Source organism: Balaenoptera borealis (genome assembly GCF_965194805.1).
Source record: "Balaenoptera borealis genome assembly, chromosome: 13".
Taxonomy (NCBI): Eukaryota; Metazoa; Chordata; class Mammalia; order Artiodactyla; family Balaenopteridae; genus Balaenoptera; species Balaenoptera borealis.
The window spans coordinates 3,790,682-3,808,060 of NC_138870.1; the positions used below are offsets into that span (position 1 = coordinate 3,790,682).

At 49.5% G+C, this 17,379-nt stretch overlaps 1 protein-coding gene across 4 annotated transcripts in view; it reads left to right on the forward strand.

Moving 5' to 3' along the window:
• The window catches only part of TULP3 (TUB like protein 3), a 46,426-nt gene extending 37,188 nt beyond the window's left edge, over positions 1-9,238 (forward strand). For all 4 annotated transcript variants that reach the window (XM_082350143.1, XM_082350144.1, XM_082350145.1 and 1 more), the window contains 7 exons: positions 668-801; positions 1,180-1,377; positions 3,695-3,807; positions 4,095-4,209; positions 6,117-6,215; positions 6,586-6,757; positions 7,325-9,238. In XM_082350143.1, the coding sequence (XP_082206269.1) occupies positions 668-801; positions 1,180-1,377; positions 3,695-3,807; positions 4,095-4,209; positions 6,117-6,215; positions 6,586-6,757; positions 7,325-7,458 (965 nt within the window). In that variant the 3' untranslated portion in view covers positions 7,459-9,238. The remainder of the gene's footprint in view (positions 1-667; positions 802-1,179; positions 1,378-3,694; positions 3,808-4,094; positions 4,210-6,116; positions 6,216-6,585; positions 6,758-7,324) is intronic.
• The last annotated feature ends 8,141 nt before the right edge of the window (positions 9,239-17,379 follow it).

Here is a 17,379-nt window from a genome sequence, read left to right on the forward strand (position 1 = left end):
GGAGAAATGTTCAAGTCCTTTACCCATTTTATAAAAAAATTTATTTTTATTTACTTATTTATTTTTGGCTGCATTGGGTCTTCATTGCTGTGCACGGGCTTTCTCTAGTTGCGGTGATTGGGGGCCACTCTTCGTTGCGGTGCGCGGGCTTCTCATTGTGGCGGCTTCTCTTGTTGCGGAGCGCGGGCTTCAGTAGTTGTGGCGCACAGGCTCAGTAGTTGTGGCTCGCGGGCTCTAGAGCGCAGGCTCAGTACTTGTGGCACTCAGGCTTAGTTGCTCCGCGGCATGTGGGATCTTCCCGGACTAGGGCTCGAACCCGTGTGCTCTGCATTGGCAGGCAGATTCTTAACCACTGTGCCACCAGGGAAGTCCCCTTTACCCATTTTTGAATTGGGTTTGTTTTTGTTGCTGTTGAGTTATAAATTCTGGATATTAATCATTTATCAGATATATGATTTGCAAAAGAGGATAAATTAGGGAAGGGAACAGCAGGAAGGGAAAACAAGGGATGGATCTAGGTGTGAATATGAAGAAAGAATTGTCAAAATTCGGATTAAATAGCCATGTTTTAAGTCAGAACAGCTTGGAATTTTTAAGCAAGGAAGTTAAAATTATATTTGGTTCAAAGGTTTCTGGCCCTTTTTGACAGTTTCTCCCTTTCTGCCAGGTATCTCAGGGAGTTTGAACTTTGATGAGGAGGAGACTGATGGGGAGGAAGGAGAAGGGAAAAAACTAAGATCTCATTCGTCCTATTCAGAGGCAGAGAGACCCAGTTCTGCATCCAGCCAGAAGCCAACCACAGTATGTAGTTCTGAAACTTCTTCCTCTGAGCTAATTTCACTGCTTCCTAAACATATCTCCGGTATTTAAATGCCATTGCTGGATGAGGGCTGCTTCAAAGATTTAAGCTGGAATTTACACTTAAAGTCCACGACTCCCTAATTTCTTGTGTCTTGAACCAGCTTCTGTGAAGCCGTATCCCATTTTCATACTTCGCTGCTTCTTTACTCCCAAAATTTGTATACCTATTTAACTTCTCAGAGTTTTTCCCTACCTTGTCAGAAGACTGAAGACATACAGGTAAATCAGTAAGTGATTTTGTCCTTTCAGTGTTTCTCAAAGAGAATATGAGGTTTCCTGACCCAGCCTCCTAGTGCTCACGTGTGGCTGTTCTTTCAGGATGCAGGAGCTTCTGGAACTGCAGCCCAGCACGCTGACAGCCAGCTGGGAGAAATAGAGAATTTAGAGGGCTTCGCATACAGTCCTGCCCCTCGAGGTGTCGCAGTGAAGTGTCGGATAACTCGGGATAAAAAAGGAATGGATCGAGGGCTTTTCCCCACCTACTACATGCACTTGGAAAAGGACGAAAATCGCAAGGTATGAGAAGTGGGTCTTTTTTTCTTTTTTTTTGGCTGTGTCAGGTCTTAGTTGTGGCGTGTGGGCTCAGTAGTTGAGGCACTGGGCTTAGTTGCCCCGAGGCATGTGGCATCTTAGTTCCCCGACCAGGGATCGAACCTGCGTCCCCTGCATTGGAAGGTGGATTCTCAACCACTGGACCACCAGGGAGGTCCTGAGAAGGGGTTCTTAAGACAGATCTTGAGACGGAGGGAAGAGTGCTGTGGGCTGGGTTGTTGATGGTCTTACGATGGGGGGTGGGGATGGGGGAGCACCGGTATTCGACAGGAACTAGATTGTACTTACTAGTTCCCAAGTGCTGTGTTCTCACTGTCTTCAAAGAGGTCATAGTCTAATAGTCAAAACCTACCCACCCCGCAAAGAGAAAGTTTTATCTAGAAGGTAAGAAGATGGAAGAGAATATTTGAATGTAATTATTTTTACCTCCATCCCTTTTGTGGGGTGGGGGGTTTCCAGTGTGCTCTTTGACTTTGATTTTGATTATGACAGTGTGGAAGAAAGAAGGGTTTAGGGAATAGGAGGAATTGGAAAAACAGAAAACATGCAAGTGGAATGTCTTGTTTTTCATCCTAGAAGTTCTAAGTTACTTTATACATAAATTTGAGGCAGTTAATACTTGCTAATGAACAATGTATTTTGTAATACCAGGTCTAAGTGGATGATTTTAAGAGCCTAGAAGTGAGATGATGATAATAGATATTAATGTTGTTATAACCACTGTCTACTGAGTGTTTACAGTTACCAGGTGTGTGCTAAATGCTTTATGTATGTTATTACCTAGAACCCTTATGACAACGCTGGAAGATAGGATTTCTTATCCCAGCTTAGGGAATGCCCCAAATCACACTAAGAAGTGGCAGAGCCAGATTCAAACCTGTATCTGTTTGATTCCAAAGTGCCCCCCCTCCCCTTAGTTGCTGCCGTCTCCTGCTTCCTTATTACGTCCAGGTCTAGGAGTGTTTGGGAAGGATGCATAAATACGACAGTATTCGTATCACTGAAGTCACAGGAGTTTAGAACAACAACATACAAAATGCAGCGAGAAGCATCAGGAAAGCCGTTGCAGGGAGAATGGGAAGCACAGTGTCCACGGTCCTGCCTCTTCCAAAGGTGGAAAGACTCTTACTCATGAAATTGGATGAAGCTTTTTTAAAAAGTCACTGGAGGCTTTAGGGATAAAGTTGTAAATAATGATATGGAGAGTCAAGCTAGTGAATTTAGAAAAGTTGTGCAGTAGGGAAACCCTGATAGTGAATTCTGAGAAGCATTATGAGGATTAGAAAAAGTGATAAGGACCCAGAGATTGGTCTTCTCCCAGAAAACCCCAAATGGCAGGTACACTGGCTACGATAGGGCATGGAGGCCCCTCAGGGGCCCGAGGCCACAGAGCTCGCGGGGTCAGGGCCGGGGGCAAGGATCGGCTACCCCTCCCCCAGCTGGGCCGCCTGGTCAGGGCTCTGGAGGAGACCCGTCTCTTCTGCTCATCCATCCGGGAATCCGAGATGCCTGACTCTTCCCTGGGAGCGTCCCTCCTTCAAGGATGAGGTTTTGACAGTGATGCCTGAGCACAACCCGTTCTGCCCTGCGGCCCAGGGTCAAGGCGTTTGTTGCTCTTGGGGGTTGCAGTGGACAGATGCTGGTCTGGGTGTTCAGTGCTTCGAGGAGGTCGCCACTGCCGTCGTGAGGCCATCGTTCTGGCCAAGTTCTCCGTGGTCCTCATGTGGTGAGGCTACTGGGGGGACGGGATCGGCCAGCTCCAGGCCATCCCTGCAGGCTGGCCGGCCACTGTGGCTCCAGGCCGGTGCCTCTCATCCTGCCCCGGGACACTGGCGTCATGCCAGCCACTGTGCCCGAGAAGCTGGTGCTGGCCGGCCTGGACGATGCTGCACCTTGGCCAGGGCTTGCACCGCTGCCCTGGGCAGCTTTGCCAAGGCCACCTTTGATGCTGTCTCCAAGACCTAGGCTGCCTCACCCCCGAGCTCTGGAGAGAGACCATGTTCACTGATGGTCCCTGTCAGGGGTTCACTGAGCGTCCTGTAATGACCCACACCAAGTCTCCATGCGGGAGACCCAGGCTCCAGCTGTGGCCACCACATCGTTTTTCTGCAAGAAAAGTTACAGTGCATTAAACCTGTTTAAAAAAAAAAAAAAAGACCCAGAGATGGACTGCTTGGTACATGATAGGCAGTTGCTAAATATTTGCTAACTAAATAGGTAGGACAAACATGGCAGTTCTCTTGAGTGCAGTTTTTACTGAAAAATTTTTTTCCTTTTCTAGATATTTCTTCTTGCAGGTAGAAAGCGGAAAAAGAGCAAAACATCCAACTACCTTATCTCCACTGATCCAACAGATTTATCTCGTGAAGGGGAAAGTTATATTGGCAAACTCAGGTGAGAGCAGCCTTATATCCTGTCGTGCTCTTCTGATAGTTTGGTTCCTGTAGTTTCAGAACAATCCATGTCGGTTTTACAATGAGCTGGTCGATGTCATCTAAAAAAATAAAGTTAATAGAAAGTCTAAGGCCCTTCCTTGTTTTAAGGCTAGATCTTTGAGAAAGTGATGATGACCCCTTGACCTTTGGAGAGTGGGCCGAGAGGCTGTCCCATACCTCTCCTAGCTTGTGTTTGTATGGGAGAAAAATACAGATCATTGTGGTGGCTTTTTCTCTTGATTCTAGGTCCAACCTCATGGGGACCAAGTTTACAGTTTATGACCATGGTGTTAGCCCGGCCAAGGCCCAGGGTCTGGTAGAAAAGGCCTGCATGCGGCAGGAGCTGGCCGCCGTCTGCTACGTGAGTGCCGCCCCCCGTTTCCTCAGCCTCCTGGCGTCCCGGCCCTGGGCTTGCAGTCCCCCTCCCAAGCTTGTTTCTGTATACTCAAGTTATTTATGAATTGCCAAGTTTAGCTGTATTTATTGTTTCAGCCGGCCCTCACTCATCTCCTCTTCTCTCTTCCCAATGCCGCCGTGTTAACGCAGGCCTTCGTTACCCCTTACCCGTTGGCTCGCGGGTACCGTAAATTGGAAGCCGGTCTCTGCTTTTCGCCCTCTCGACCTGGTTCATCCTGCACAGCCGCTGCTGAGCGGTCCAGCTGCAGCGGACACTGCCCTTCTCCTGCTCCACATCCTCTCAGGCTGCCCCTTGAGTCCAGAATCAAGCCTGGACACGGCACCTTTCCCTCCCGGCTCCCCGGCTGGCACGCTCCCTGTGCGTTCCGGCATTCTAGCTGCTCCTCTCGTGCCTGTGCCCCACCTGAGAGCCTGCCCTTCCCCTCCTTGCCTCTGCCCGTCCACCAGGGTCGGCAGAGGGGTCTCTCCCGACACTAGATGTGCTTGCTGCTCCCCTCGGTTCCCCGCGCTTCCTCTACTGCCCCAGACTGCTGCTTCAGCACCATCCTTCTCTACCAGTGCGTAAAGTCCCAGTCACTGCTGTTTCCACGTGAACACGGACCTGGCGCGTAGTGGGCATGCGAAGTTGTGGAGTCAAAGAAGCAAGAAGGAATTAACCCGACTCAGTTGTTGCTTTGATCCCAAAGTCTCAACTTTCCATCAGTTGGAATTAATCTCATCACTTGATTCCCATGAGATTTTATCTAAGTGACTGAGAATCATTTGACTTAACACTTTATAATGTATAGATGTTTTCTCTTAGCTTCAGAATCAATTAAATATTTTAACTATGCATGACTTTGTGTGTGTGTATGTATATGAATACACATATATCCATGTATTTAATGTACTTATTTTATTAATATATAATCTGCCTGGTTTGACAGGCATTTGATTTTTTTTACCTCCAGATACAGGTCCTATTTAATTTAAACTGTAATTCTCACTCTATATCATATAGTGCCGTGTCCTCATTGGGAAATAGATATTTATTGAAGATGACAAAATTGGACAGTTTGCTCATAACTGTCTGAAATTTCACTTAAAGCTAAAGAGTAAGAGTAGGGTTTCAAGCCTATAGAGTGTTTTAAATTCAGATGTTCAAATTAGGTTTAAAAAGAGGAAACAGTCTTATTTTCCTGGTCTTGATTCTCCGTCTCTCTTTGTTTAACTACAGTTAAGTAATAGAATAGCGTTTAGTGCTCTCCACATTGTCCCCGTTTTACATGCCCAGGAGGGCCTTGCATTAAGAATGAGGTCTTGTATGCTTCCCTGATGGCGGAGTGGTTAAGAATCCATCTGCCAATGCAGGGGACACAGGTTCGAGCCCTGGTCCGGGAAGATCCCACATGCCGCGGAGCAACTAAGCCCGTGCTCTAGAGCCCGCAAGCCACAACTACTGAGCCCACGCACTGCAACTACTGAGCTTGCACTCTAGAGCCTGCGAGCCACAACTGAGCCCACGTGCCACAACTACTGAAGCCCGTGTGCCTACAGCCCGTGCTCCACAACAAGAGAAGCCACCACAACGAGAAGCCCGCACACTGCAACGAAGAGTAGCCCCCGCTCGCCACAACTAGAGAAAGCTGCGCGCAGCAATGAAGACACAACACAGCCATAAATAGATAGATAGATAGCAACGAAGACCCAACACAGCCATAAATAAATAGGTAGATAGATACAGCCATAAATAGATAGGTAGGAAGGTAGGTAGGTAGATAGAAAGAAAATGCATGGTATTAAAAAAAAAAAAAGAATGAGGCCTCGTCTTCATTTCTGTTTCAAGTTCCTGTTTATTTCCCTCTCTTCCAGGAAACAAATGTACTCGGATTTAAAGGCCCGAGGAAAATGTCTGTGATCATCCCCGGGATGAATATGAATCATGAACGAATCCCATTTCAGCCACGAAATGTAAGTAGGAGCTTATTTCATCAACAAAGGACTCTAGCGACAGGACTGCGATACAGGCAAGGTGAATAGAAAACAGTGTTGATTCCTCCCGAACCCAGCCTGGAGAGCGGCCCCCTCTTGCTCAGGAGAGCCAGCCCTCCAGACCCTCGGGGTAGGCGCCGTTGCTAACGTGGCTCATTTGCAGCCACTTGGTCTGCGAAGGGAAACGCTAAGTTATTCTGTAAGAATCCGACAGAGCCGGCTTAGTTTTGGCTCTGTTTCTGTTTTACTTTCTGAAACGGAGGAAGCAGGCCCCTGCTCTGCTTCGCACCTCACAGCCTTGAGGGCGAGCGGTTTGCGGTGGTCCTCAGCACACACTTCTCTCCTACAGGACCGCGAGAGCCTGCTTTCCAAGTGGCAGAACAGAGCCATGGAGAACCTGATCGAGCTGCACAACAAGTCGCCCGTCTGGAACGACGACACCCAGTCCTACGTCCTGAACTTCCACGGCCGGGTCACTCAGGCCTCTGTGAAGAACTTCCAGATAGTCCACGAAAACGACCGTAAGTCCCAGGAAGAGAGGTGTTCTGACAGGATGCGGAAATGAGCATTGCCCTTCATTGGTGGGAAGTTCTACTCAGGAGAGCATGATTTAAGAAAGAAAGGACGTCCTCGGAAGGCCAGAGCTACAGTCTTGCAGTCAGCCGTCTGAGCCACTGAGCTGAGGCGGGCAGGAGCGTGTGAGAGGTCTCTTGTGGCAACCAGAGGAGTCCTGGGGGGGCTGCTCGGGGGGCAGAGGCCGAGGCCCTTCCTCAGGAAAAGTTCTTGCCCTTCCGGCCCCCTGGAGCTTGCGCTGCCCCCCACTTGCCCTTCCAGACCCCCCTCCTCTGAGCTTGCGCTGCTCTGCCTCTTGCCCTTCCGGCCCCCCCCAGAGTTTGCGCTGCCCCCCCTTGCCCTTCTCTGCTGGTCCGGGCAGGGAGCCGAGTGGAGTCGCAGTAGAGCCTTGGTCGTGCTCGGCAGGCACTCTTGGTCAGGCCTCCTTCCATCTTTCTGAGGGTTTCCCATTTTAGAGACCTATTTGGAGGATGTCTTCCTTACCTCCTGACATCCTGATCTCTCTCTGCCTCTAGCGGACTACATAGTCATGCAGTTTGGACGCGTGGCCGACGATGTGTTCACCCTGGACTACAGCTACCCGCTGTGCGCGCTCCAGGCCTTCGCCATCGGGCTCTCCAGCTTCGACAGCAAGCTGGCCTGCGAATGACAGCCGGGCAGGCGCTGTGCTTTCTCTCTGCAGAGCTTTCTGGGGCACGTAGCCGCCGCCCTTGCGCTTGCCCAGGACACGGAGAGTGACAGGCCCCCCTTTTGGAATGGTCCCTGAAAGTATGTATGTAGATGTGCACACGTGTGTGTACACATATACGTACACACACACCCCTTCTCGGGGTCTCACAGCCCTGGTCAGGGGTTACAGCTTGACTCAGGTGAGAGACTGTCCAGAGCTCGCGGTGACTGTGACGTCACTGCCCAGGGGTCAGAGTCCCGTTCTTGGAAACTTGCAGCCAGAAGCAGCTTCTCATACTCCAGTACTTGGGTCTCTTTTTTTGCAGAACTTTTCAGAGAGGGACATTCCCTGAATTACCTTTAGTCTCCAGGTCTGCAGAGTTTTTCTGTAAGTGGGCGGCGGGCCGGTCCCGGCTGCAGGGTGTCTCTGCCCGCTTTGGGCTTGGCCATCTTCCAGAACGGCCGTGTCGTGAGAGCACCTGAGTGGGGACGGTGCCTCCAGGAAGTGCAGGCCTGCAGGTCGGATCTGAAGCAGCACCCGGCCTCATCCGCTGTGATGTAGCCTTGTATTTGCTTTGGCCACGGTGGTTTCCAGAGTGTCATTTACCGTTGGTGACCATTCCTCACCCATGGGGGGGGGGGGCCCTGGGAGAAGCGCTCCTCTTTGCCGTCTCTGTGGGGGAGCGTGGTGCCACCGTCCCTCAGCTCGGGAGGCACCGTGTCACGGTCCCCCTTCCCTTAGGGCCGGCCGGCTGGCTGCAGTCTCAGAGTGGCTCTGGCCCAGTTTGCGATCAGTGATGCGAGCAATTTACGTACTTGTCTTAATCGCAGGGTAGGCTGGAAGCATAACCTCTAGAGGTGGCCTTGTCTGCTTACGACTGAGAGGGATTTGACAGAGGCCTTCACCATCTTCAGCCCAGGAGTGCGTCCCCGCTGGGTTACTGTGGAGCCGTTAGTGCAGACTCACCTGTAGCCCACGTGGGAGGAGAGAGAACAGTGTGTGTGGAACCTGCCGTTGTCACTGCCCAGAGGGGCGAGGACAGGGCCTGGCTGGCAGAGCTTGGGCCTCTTCTTGGCTTAAGTGTCGTCAGCCCCTGAGGCCTGGTTCATCCTTGGCGGAGCACGTCCTGTCACTTTTCCTCACAGCTCGTAAGAGTTTTGCTAAGTCGTTCAGATTGTTAGCCTCTCCCCAAGTCACATGACTGCTGCTAGTTCCCGGCCTCCGCGTGCATCCAGGAACACCGTGAGCTCTGCGTTGGCGTCGGTCACCTTCCAGGCCTCGTGCGCCAAGCTGTCTGCCCGCCTGGGGCCAGGCATCGGCGGCTTTCGCTTCGTCCCGTCCCTTCTGTGGACTTCCTTTCTGTCCCTGCTCCACATCAAATAGCAGCGGGAAGGGAAGAGACCCGGGGGATGGGCAGACCCGCGGCTCACCCCACGGGTAAGTCCCACCCGCTCTGCCCTGACACGGCTGCTTCCCCTCAAGTGCCTCACTCCTCAGGTGCCCGCCAGGCCCGCGGGACCACCGACCTGACACTGAAAATGGAAGGCTGTTCACGCGTCTCCTGTTGGAGAATATGAAGTGTCTGGGGAAGGGGGGCCGGGGGCACTGGACCTGACCCTGCTTCCTCCTGCCCGCTCTGGCGCAGACACATACCCCAGCTTCATGTCCCTCCTGCTTGAGTGTGCAGGTGATCGGTCTTACATGAATCATATTTATATCTTTTGTATGCTACAGAAGTAAAAAAGGATTTATATAAAAACGTGAGTGTTGCCATTCTTCTTTCAGACTCCTGTCCCTCGCATGCCTCCTACCATCATGTTCTGTCACAGTAATTCCATCGCTTGGCAACAGTTCTTTGAAGCCAAGTGGGTATCACCGAAGTTTTCATCCAGGTAGAGCAGGGTCTGCAGACTCAGGGATCTGCGTCCTGGAGACTGTAGACTCACCGTGTGTGCGGCGCTGAGAGTGTCCTGGGCAGGTGACGGAGCTGAGGCTGAGCAGGGGTGCCAGAGGGCAGCCGCCTGCACCGGTCAGCCGCCTGCACCGGTCAGCCTCCTGGGTCAGCTGCATTGGTGTTGCTTCCTGATTCAGCCGCAGAGCAAATTAAATACCTGATAGTGACAGGGACCCCACGTCTTACCTCTAAGTGTTCACATTTAAATCTTCCTTGTACGGACAAGTTGAGAAAAGTGTGTTCACAGGTCTTGCTGAGGCCTTCCTGCTCTCGGTGTCACGGGGATGGACGAGTGGCGTGGAAGGAGGCGGGAAGAGCCCAAAGAGCAGGACGAGAGCCGGAGTCAGTCTGATTTCTGTGGCTTGGCTTCTCTTCCACGTGATTGTTTATGGCCAAACAGGTTATTTGCAACACAGTTTTATGCACTTCTCAGTGGCCAGGAATATCGATGGTCGTTGATACGAAAGACACCAGCAAGTGGTGTTTCAACGTCTAAACAGGACGGCAAAAAGCTCTTTTTGATTAGAAGGTTAGTAGGTGAGAAAAAGGAATGAATGAGAATCAATTCCCTTCCTTTCTGTTTCTTTCTCTTTTTTGGCTTGTGGGATGTTAATTCCCCAGTCAGGGATGGAACCCATGCCCCCTGCATTGGGAGTGCGGAGCCCTAACCACTGGACCGCCAGGGAATTCCCAATTCCCTTCCTTTAGACAGCAGCACGGGTGCAGAAATAAAGTGACGGTTCAACTCAGAGTCCCTGGGTTCTGGCCCTTTTCCTGCCAGTGATTTGCCAACGTGCGCCCTCTGGAGATGGAGAGGTTTTGAGTTACCTGATCTCCTGTTCCTGAGTGATAAGAGTGCTGGCAGCCACCCGGAATTCCCAGTGTGTTTTGGATCGAGGTCTCTGCTTCTCTCCTGGACAGCTACGTGCTGTTCGTAGCTGGAGAGGCCTGGGGAGGAGCCCCTGGAGGCTGGAGCTAAGGGCCTAGAGAGGGGAGACTGGAATGGCGGGAGCGCGCCCCGGGGGAAGGCGTGGCCACGCTGAGGAAGCCGCCCCTCCCAACCGCTGGCTGCATCTTGCTGCACAGAGAAAACTTGGGGGCGTTGCGAGCTGCCCCCCTCCGCGGAGTGTCTCCTGCCCGTGTGCTCGCGCCTCGTGTGCCACGCCTCCAGCCCCTGGTCCTCCTAAACTTCCCCACGTAGACCCCCCCGCCTGGGGCTCGCCCAGGACTGGTTAGATTCTGCCCCGCCCCTCACATTTCTTGGCCAGGTGCATGTGGGCTAGTTTTGCCCCCTCTCCCCGGTTCGGTCTCCTAGCTATTGTAGTCAGTGTACTCTTCACAGGTCCTACCTACTCTTCCCTCTCCAAAAACCGGGGGTGCGGACATGGGGATGCCGCGGTCAGTGCGGTTTTCAGGCAAGCTCTCCCGAAACCGCGGGCCGCTCCCTGGCACCACCTACTGACCCAGGGGGCACATTACAAGTGCATTAACACATGCGCGCAGGTTCTGAAACCCAGATGAGGCGACTTCACAGTGGACCCTGTTGTCATGACTCTCTTGAAGGTCTGGGAACAGTAGCATTTGTGGAGTGTAGAAAGTGGAGGAATTCCAGGCAGAACGCGTGGGCTCTGGCCCCAAATGCCTAGGCATTTGGTGTAGGAGAGGGGCAAATATCAATATTATCATTTTTATTAATGTTGTTTTAAAATGGGATAATGCGGGCTTCCCTGGTGGCGCAGTGGTTGAGAATCTGCCTGCCAATGCAGGGGACGCGGGTTCGAGCCCTGGTCTGGGAAGATCCCACATGCCGCGGAGCAGCTCGGCCCGTGAGCCACAATTACTGAGCCTGCGCGTCTGGAGCCTGTTCTCGGCAACGAGAGGCCGTGTTAGTGAGAGGTCCGCGCACCGCGATGAAGAGTGGCCCGCGCACGGCGATGAAGAGTGGCCCCCGCTTGCCACAACTAGAGAAAGCCCTCGCACAGAAACGAAGACCCAACACAGCCATACATACATACATACATACATACATACATACATACATAAAAAGAATGTAAGCAGACAAGAAAAGCATTAAAAAAAAAATAAAAAATAAAAATTAAAAAAAAAAAATGGGATAATGCATTTTGGTTGACTTTTTTAGCCATGCAGTTATGCAAAATGGTTTATAAATGCTCATAAAGCAATTTAAGGTGGTTTTCCAGGGACTCTGGTGAGAGGAAAGAAAAACAGCATGGCTTTACTGGGTAACTAAACATACCCTGCGTTCTGGTCTCAGGCCTGAGCCTACCTCACCTTCCTTACTTTGTACCCATCTCTCCTTTCCTACTTGAAGGGACAGCCTAGGCAAAACAAACAAACAAAGCAAAACAACAAGAAAAGTAGCCCTGATGTTAATGGAAGTTTCTGAAATATTTCAAATATGAAAGGGGCCTCCGTGATTTTCTCCGGCTCTGCCAGGTCCTTTGGTCCATCAGGCCCAAGCTCCTTTGCACAGGGCAAGGGTGAGGCCCAGGAGGCCGGGTGCAATAAGAGTGTGCCACGTAGAGGGTAGAGCTGGTGGGCCAGGGTGGCAGTGGGACTTTTCCTGGTCTGTTCCAACCTTTTATTACACATTTTGGTATAATATAGTGCTTCTCAAGCCTCCGGGTTTTAACATCTGGTTAAGCACTATCTACCCAGATTCCGTCCCTTGAGATTTTCAAGGCCTCCAAGAATAATCAGTAGTTCTCTTTCTCTTCCGTAGTCTGGGGGCAGGAAGGTCAGGAAGGAAGGATGGTCTGAGACGAAAGGAGGGTGACAGGCAGAGGGGGGCTGGCAATTAGATCAAGATTTTAAGAGTGGGTTTAAATGCAATTTTTAGGCTACTGACGCATGCTCAGGACAGACTCCATCAGGGTAAGATACAAGGATGTCCCTAAAAAATACGTCCTGATTTTGCCTTTGGTCAGTCTCCTGTGATTCTGTATCAGAGAGAGAGAGAGATACAGATTTTAAATAGTAATAATTTAATATTATTTAAAACACTTTTTAAGATTATACAATTAAAGCCTCCTCCCATATCTGTCCCCTTCTTGTTTCCCTTGCCCTGTACTCTTATAGTTGACCACTTTTAGTTTCCAGTGTATCTTTCCAGTATTTCTTTATGCAAAAATAAAAATGTATTTGTAATTTCCCACTCTTTGTGCACAAAAGGTAGCATACTATATACTTGGTTCAGTAGCTTGCTTTTTTGTTTTTTCCTTTGGCCGTGCCATGTGGCACGTGAGATCTTGGTTCCCCGACCAGGGATGAAGCCCCCACCCCTGCAGTGGAAGCACGAGTCTTAACCACTGGACCGCCAGGGAATGCCCACACTTTTATTCTTGGTGTCTCCACAGTCCTCAGTTCTCCCCTTCGCTCCGCAAGTGTTATCTACCTGCCCGCCAAGCATCTCCTTTTGGATGGTCGACAGCTGTGCTCTCCAACACCATCGCCACTAGTCACATGGAACTATTAAAGTTCATTAAAATTCAGTCAACTAGCTGCATTTCAAGGGCTCAGTAGCCATATGTGGCTCGTGCCTACCATACTGGACAGCATGGATAAAGAACACTTCATCATTCCAGAATGTTCTGTCGGAGAACGTGGGTCCACAGAAATCTCAACTTTGGGTTCCAAAAATGTAACCCTCTTCTCACCAGGTGTCATTCCCTGAGGAAGTTGTGCTTGTCCAGCTTCCCCATTAGAATGTCAGTAGCTTGGGGGCAGGGCTGTGACATTTCTGTTCATCCCTAGCGCCTACCTGGCATGGTGCCAAGGACATCACACATGCTCAGTCAACGTGGGATGGAAACATGAGTGATAGGAGGCTGAGGCCCAGACTCTAAGGGTCCCCAAGGTCATAATTAGTATCGGCCGAGCTGTTGTTTGAACCGGATTAGTTTAATTCCCCAGTAGGGACATAATATGACTTATGTTAACTTTCATTTTCAGAATTTTGTATCAGAGTCACTGAAAATGAAACTTTTAACAATTAGGCTGGAGGAAGCCTTCCCCCCTTTTGATTTTTTTCCAGGAAGCTCCTGGATATCCGGATCCTAAAGACCCCCTGGGACCCTCAGAGAAATTCTGAGAACTGTACAGAGAAGCCTTCACCCTCTGGGCTCCAGAAACCAAGAGTTTTGTGTCAGTCTGGAAATACACTGAATTAGTTTGCTCGGGCTGCCATAACAAAGTACCACAGACTGGGTGGCTTGAACAGAAATTTATTTCTCACAGTTCTGGAGGCTAGAAGTCCAAGATCAAAGTGTAGGCAGGTTTGGTTTCTCCTGAGGCCTCTCTCCGTGGCCTACAGATGGCCATCCTCTCCCTGTGTCCCCTGTGAGAAGTCTGTGTCCTAATCTCTCTTATAAGGAGGATTAGGATGGGCCCTAATCCAGGCAGATTGGATTTTTAACTTAATCATTTTAACTTAATCATCTCTGTAAAGACATCTCCAGATCCAGTCACATTCTGAGGCACTGGGGATTAGGACTTCAACATAAGGAACTGGGGGGTGGGGTGAGGAGGACAAGTCAGCCCCTAGCACACACTGCCCCCTAGATGCTAGACCTGGAGTCTATTCTTGTCCACATTTCTCTTGGATGAAGAGATAACAGAATTAATATGATGCTTTTCAAGTCACAGACCGCTTTTATTCTATAGATGAAATGAAAGACTCCAGCTTTGATAAAGGTCGGTCTGTTTTGTCCTTCAAAACACAAGATGCAGTTCAGGTGGTATGGAGTGAAGAGTCTTCTTAAGGAAAAAAAAGCAAATAGAGGGAATTCCGTGGCGGTCCAGTGCTTAGGACTGCGCTTTCACTGCCGGGGGCGTGGGTTCAATCCCTGGTCAGCAAGCCGTGTGGCACAGCCAGAAAAAGAAAGAAAGAAGGAAAGAAAGAAAGAAATACAGCGTGCATGGGTTGAAAAGAATAGGACCTGCAGTTACAGTGACCATACTCCCAGCACCGAGTCAGCCGCATCCTACTTTTGAAGCCCAGGAAGAGGGAGCATGCTTTGGGGATATTTCAAAAGCAATATATTTCCTTTTACCTAAAGCCTAGGAAATAATCCTTCCTGGATTCTGCCCTTGTTAACTTCTTATTAGGCTATTAAATCCAGTTGTGGGTGTTGGTTTTTTTTTAAGATGTGGAAAAATTAGGGCAGGGTTAGATATATAGTTCCAGTCACATCCCACCCCTTACCCCCCCAATTATAAAAGAAGTACAAGTTTGTTATAGAAAATAGAGAACAAAAAATGAGAAAGAGGAGCTTCCCTGGTGGTGCAGTGGTTAAGAATCTGCCTGCCAATGCAGGGGACATGGGTTCGAGCCCTGGTCTGGGAAGATCCCACATGCTGTGGAGCAACTAAGCCCGTGCGCCACAACTACTGAGCCTGCGCTCTAGAGCCCACGAGCCACAACTACTGAGCCCGCGTGCCACAACTACTGAAGCCCGCGCGCCTAGAGCCTTGCTCCACAACAAGAGAAGCCACCGCAATGAGAAGCCTGCGCACTGCAACGAAGAGTAGTCCCCTCTCGCAGCAACTAGAGAAAGCCTATGTGCAGCAACGAAGACCCAACGCAGCCAAAAATAAATAAATTAAATTAAAAATTGATTTTTAAAAAATGAGAAAGAAGGTCCCTTAATCTTCAACCTGTCAGAGATACTCACTGTAAGATACTTTTCCATTTATTTTTCAAAAGCAGGACACAGCATTGTAAATCAGCTATACTCTAATATAAGATAAAAATTAAAAAAAAACAAACAGGATTGGGACTTCCCTGGCCGTCCCGTGGTTAGAACTCCGTGCTTCCACTGCAGGGGGTATGGGTTCGGTCCCTGGTGGGGGAACTAAGATCCCGCATGCCGCACGGTGTGGCCTAAATAAATAAATAAATAAAACAGGACCATCCTGTACACACTGTTTTTAAAATCCGCTTTTCCACTTATTATGTCATGCACACTTGTCTGGTTTATTTTTTAAAATCTTATTAATCACTCTAAAGAATTCTATCACACGGATGTGGCTGAATTTGTTTAATAGGGTATCATATGGATAATTTAACTATAACCATGTAGGTTGAAAACAATTTATTAAAGGAATGGAAATAATACCAAACGACACATGATAAAAGTAATTAATATGATTTTTGACTTTGATTTTGGAGAATAAACAACACAAATAGCCACCACACATCAAACCCAGCTCTGACCACACCTGTGCCGTCTTCTTTCCGCACAACTTTTGTGAAGCTCGACCAGGATCCATTTGTGGGTCCGGGTAAGGTGGCTGGGATCACGAGGAGGTGAGGTGAGGTGAGGTGTGGATTTTATGGTGTAATTTGAGGGCAGCCATGTGCATCTCTCTAGCTCTATCCAGACATGAAATATTTCCACCAAGAGATTCATTCCTGAAGGTCAACAAATGAGTCCTGTCTCTTGAGAAATGTAAATACCCCTGAAAGGGCAGGCATGTGTGTAAAATCACAGTCTGTCTTTCACCTTTGGGACTTCTAAGAACTTTCCTTTATCCAGAATGACCACAACAGCTTGGGAACGGGAGATTCCTGAAGGCACAGAGCTCTCTATAAGCCTGTGGGAGGCTGAGGTTCTGATCCTTTATGGTCTTGGATAGTTAGGGTCTGGAGGGAATAAGCCAGTCTGATCTCCAAATACCCTCTCAGCAGTGTGTGCTGAGTGGGCTGCCCGAAGGCTGCTTTCCTGTCTCCAAGGGACTCCGTCCTACCTTCCTCCCACCCCTCTGAGTCCAGCTGGACTGACCTTCCAATCCAACATAGTCCTCTCTTTGTTTGAGTTCTTATCTTTGTTAATGGTACCACCAATCGTTCAGCTGTCAAAGCTCAGTGATTTTTGTCTCCTCTCTCACCTCACAGCCAACTTAGTCACCATTTCTGTTGATTTTGCTTCTGGACTATTTCCTGGACCCCTTCCCTCATCCTCAGCCTCAGGACCACTACCCTGACTCTCCAATCCAGCCCTAACACCTGCAGTCTAGTCGAGGGGGGTCTTTCTGATGGAGGTGCCGATTATGTCACACTTGTGTCTCAAGGGCCCTTTGGATGCCCCCTCTTCAGCACGGGATACAGTGATCTTCACAACTGGCACCGCTGTTGTAATCCATCCTCCCCGCCTCCTGTTCTCCAGCCACACCAGCTTACTAGACTTTTCCTAAACTCCCCTCGTGTACAGGCTACCAGCCTTAGTGAGTCTTCCAGACTCAATTCAGCGAACTCTCATTTATCCTTCAAGAGCTAGAGCACGTCGCCTCTGCAACTTGCATTTCACTGTGCATTCCCTTGGGTTCCCCTATGGTGCTCAAAGCTCACGGACACAACAGATGGTTGTTACACTAAGTAGCCAGTGCTTACCGTTTGTGCGTCATTCGGTGCCTGCACACTGTCCTGCGCTGCAGACTTTTCATGTGGACGAGGTGTGACCAAGCCCTGACGTGAAGCATCATTTAACAAGCAGACCAGAATTTATATCCAAATGAGACCTGCTTCCTTCAAAGTCTTCACCTTAAGAGATTGGATACTTTGTCCAGTGATACTGTGATCACTCAAAACACCTTTGGAACACCTCTCTTGGAAACAACTTCAGCATTTATAGCACTTTCAAGATCCTCTGTGGTAGTAGGTTTCTGTTTTTTTTTGGTTTGTTTTTTTTTTTTTTGGTTTTAACTTAACATTTATTACGCATTTATCTATCCCAGGCACCAAGCTGGAGCTGGGTGAAAGATAAGATAAATTGGACATTTACTGTGTCTCCAAGGAAGTTTCTGTTTGGTAAGGGAGATAAGATCTGGACCCCAGGACAATACAGGGTTAAGAGATAAGGCTGAGGTTGGATCTGATTTTTGGAAAAGGGCAGAAGTCCTTTGGTTTCAACTTCCCAACAAGGTGG